Source organism: Saccostrea echinata, unplaced genomic scaffold, assembly GCF_033153115.1.
Source record: "Saccostrea echinata isolate AGI-Se365-2 ecotype Australia unplaced genomic scaffold, CSIRO_AGI_Sech_v1 ptg000072l, whole genome shotgun sequence".
NCBI classification, from domain to species: domain Eukaryota; kingdom Metazoa; phylum Mollusca; class Bivalvia; order Ostreida; family Ostreidae; genus Saccostrea; species Saccostrea echinata.
This window is the reverse complement of record NW_026889821.1, coordinates 2,575,413-2,577,391: the sequence shown is the minus strand read 5'-3', so window position 1 is coordinate 2,577,391 and position 1,979 is coordinate 2,575,413. Positions and strand designations below refer to the sequence as shown.

The 1,979-nt window shown below is 35.5% G+C and overlaps 1 protein-coding gene across 1 annotated transcript; it reads right to left on the bottom strand.

Moving 5' to 3' along the window:
• Positions 1-795: 795 nt before the first annotated feature.
• On the bottom strand, positions 796-1,455 carry LOC133176263 (myosin-2 heavy chain-like). The gene has a single exon (XM_061311412.1). The coding sequence runs from the start codon at positions 1,453-1,455 to the stop codon at positions 796-798; it is 660 nt and encodes a 219-aa protein (XP_061167396.1).
• Between the last annotated feature and the right edge of the window lie 524 nt (positions 1,456-1,979).

Sequence of the window (1,979 nt, the reverse complement as noted above, 5' to 3'; positions counted from 1 at the left end):
TATAATCATATCTCTTGAATTTCTTACCATTGAAAAACCTTATTTTTCAAGACATCTTATATCGATTTGATCAACAGCCCAATTAAAATCAGTATCAGACACACGATCATGGGTTTGAACAAAAGGTTCATCACAATCATTAAATTCTTTGAGAGTTGAGACTCTACAGTTAAAGTCACCAAGTAAGCAAATACATTTATTCTCTGTAGATATATTAAAAATTTCATTTTCGATATCTTCAAATATTTCACTAGATGAAAATCTGGAGTATACAGGTGGTATATAGACTGTACCTATTAATAAATGGTCATCGATCCCAAATGTTTTACCTTCTATTCGGACCCAAAGTACATTGTCACATTCATTATTAATAATATTACAGGTTTTGGCAATTGAATTTCTAATATACACAACTATTCCATCAGATTTCCGAAATGACAAGTTTGTTCTATGCTTACAAAATGCACTAAAATTAGGAATGTCGATTATGTCAGCTTTATCTGTTCTTGTTTCTGTAAGGCACACTATATCATATTTATTTATAAAATCAAGAAAATCAGGAGATTGGAGTTTTGAATTTAACCCACATGCATTAATGGATATCAATCTTACTCTAGATGCGTCTTTTGGTTTGAGAGAGTTACTTGAAGAGTTTTTACTTTCATTTTCTATTATTTGTTGTTGCTCTCCGTGGTTTACCTACATAGGGAACGTTATCGGAACCTGGATCAGCCACAGATCTATCTGCTGGTGGAAAGACTTGTTTACCTTCTACGAAAAGTTTGTCCACAATCATCACAGCCTTCTTTCCAAGTTTTTTTTTGCTTTTTTGTAGTGAGGGTATAGGACTTTCCTGCGCTCGTTAATTTCCTTGGGGAATTGCTCATTAACTCCAAATGCTTTTCCCTCTAAGGTTGATGGGGCGGCCTTTCTTATTTTTTCTCTTTCTTTATGCAGCACGAACTTTGCGACGGTTGGTCTGTGTTTATCCGTTAATCTCTTCCCTATTCGGTGTACCCTATGGAACTGTGGAGCTTCTGTGATATTCATTTCTGAGCTTATGAACTCTTTCAGTACCTCCTCTGTATTTTCGTCTTGTGTCTCCGGTATACCACTGAATATGAGATTGTCTCTCATAGATCTAGTTTGTAGATCTAAATGGCGTTCGTTCAAATCCTCGAATTTATTCCTCACTATTTCTAATTCATTCAAGATGACTTCATTTTCATTTCTTATGTTACTTACAGATTTTTTCATTTCTTTAACTTCCCTCGTTTGGTCATCGTATTGTTTACTGATATGTGTCACACACTCCTCTACACCGTTAACCTTGACCTTCATCTCTTTTAACTCTGTGTTGACATTTACGGCATTTCGTTCCAGTTCATTGAGTCTCTTTTCAATGTGGTCTAATTTGTTTAGCTTAGTTGATACTTGTTCTAATTTATTCGACATAATTTTCAAAGTCTCAAGAATATCAACATGCTGATACTGCTAATGCTGTTGTTGAGGGTTTGGTATTGGTGATAAATACCCAGCAAAATGACTTTGTGGCCCAGGAGGCCCATAAGGAACGAATTGGTTTTCTTGAAAATTATTTCCTTGACAACTGCTCTGAAAGTTTACAGAAGGCGAGGGTGCCATTACCGTTGGTGTTGAATGCTGTGCATTGAGGCTGATACTGCTATTATTATTACTCGTTTGACTCTCCAAATCATGAATACTTGGAACAAACAATGACTGAGTATTACTCACGTGGACTTTCTGTTTCCTTTCACCGCTAGTGTTCACTGTTTTATTTTTTTCTTTTCCTCGGCATTTCTCAGTACTCTGTCTTAGATAAATTTCCACATACATAACTACACATTTAAACAACTAATCCAGGTAATCTCATGTATAAACCACGATGTATATTGTATTAAATTCCTGAAAACTTTCTCTGCTATTTTTTAAAGCTGCCTCCCTTCCTCACGCATGCG

Bases quoted from the DNA above. Each gene is read 5' to 3' on its own strand.
- LOC133176263 (XM_061311412.1), bottom strand. From the start codon at position 1,455: ATGTCGAATAAATTAGAACAAGTATCAACTAAGCTAAACAAATTAGAC.